Source organism: Rhinopithecus bieti, unplaced genomic scaffold (genome assembly GCF_001698545.2).
Source record: "Rhinopithecus bieti isolate Rb0 unplaced genomic scaffold, ASM169854v2 scaffold_398, whole genome shotgun sequence".
NCBI classification, from domain to species: Eukaryota; Metazoa; Chordata; class Mammalia; order Primates; family Cercopithecidae; genus Rhinopithecus; species Rhinopithecus bieti.
In genome coordinates this window covers 1-1,101 of record NW_016842264.1, presented here as the reverse complement: position 1 = coordinate 1,101, position 1,101 = coordinate 1, and the positions used below count along the sequence as shown (strand labels likewise).

Sequence of the window (1,101 nt, the reverse complement as noted above, 5' to 3'; positions counted from 1 at the left end):
GGTCCTGGGGGAGGCCATGGGGGGAGGCCGTGGGGGGTCCTGGGGAGGCCGTGGGGCAGGCGTTGCAGTGGGGGTTCTTGAAGAGTCCGTGGGGCGAGGGCTGGGTGGTGGAAGCTGGGCCCAGCCTCCAGTCCTGCAGAGCACAAGCCCCCGCCGCACAGACCCCCCCCCGCACAGACCTGTTCATTCTGGATGCTGCCGCCTACCACTTTCTGGAGCGCGCAGTGTGGAGTGCTCAGGGCCCCGCCACGCTCCCTGGGGGTGTCCTTGTCTACCGCCCGCCCACCCTCCAGAGCATGTTCGTGTTCGTGTCCGGAGTGAAGGTTACCTCACCGACTCAGAGTCATTCCCAGGAGACCCGGCCGGTGTGGATGTCGCTTTGGCTGACACGCCTGTTCTCTGCCCCACGCAGGCTGCTACAGGCACTGGAACGCGGACGGGAGCGCCAGCTGTGTCCGCTGTGGGAACGCAACCCTCCCAGCCTACAATGGCTCCGAGTGTAGAAGCTGTAGGTCTGCCCGGCTGCCCTGGCTCCCTTCTCACAGCTCCAGCTGTGGGAGAAACTGTGGGAGTTGCTGTCTGTGTCCCCACCTTGCCCCAGAGCCACTGTCCACTGGGGGAACAGTCCTGGGAGCCCCCTCTTCTCGAGTCCTCTGGCCCATTCGGGACAGCTGCTCCACCCCCTCAGTCCCCTTGCTTTCGTATTTCCGGCCTGAGATCCCTTCAGGGTGCTCGTGGGTGTCCCTGTGGGCTCCATGCACACAGGCTCCCCACGGCTCTGCTCTCCTACAGTCGCTGGCCGGGGTGCGCCATTCCCCATGAACAGAAGCTCAGGGACCCCTGGGCGGCCACATCCCGGTAAGTCTCAGCAGGCCATGGCCACCTCTGCTGGTGTCCTGGGGGCTGGGGGCTGTCAGAGCCAGTGCAGACCCTGACCACTGACGCGGCCACAGCAGGCTCAGGGTCCGCAAAACAGGGCCAGAGGAGAGTGCGGCAGCCCCTGCAACTTGGGGTCAGCTGACATGGGTGGGGATGTGGGGGCGTCACCAGGGCTCCACCACATCTCCAAAGGGCCGTAATTAGGGGAGGCCCTCATGGCCA

The 1,101-nt window shown here is 65.7% G+C and overlaps 1 protein-coding gene across 1 annotated transcript; it reads left to right on the top strand.

The window, feature by feature from the left end:
* The first annotated feature begins 16 nt into the window (after nt 1–16).
* LOC108525073 (WAS/WASL-interacting protein family member 1) lies at nt 17–1,095 on the top strand. Its single transcript, XM_017866151.1, has 2 exons — nt 17–512; nt 793–1,095. The coding sequence occupies exons 1-2, from the start codon at nt 17–19 to the stop codon at nt 933–935; spliced, it is 639 nt and encodes a 212-aa protein (XP_017721640.1). The 3' UTR covers nt 936–1,095.
* The last annotated feature ends 6 nt before the right edge of the window (nt 1,096–1,101 follow it).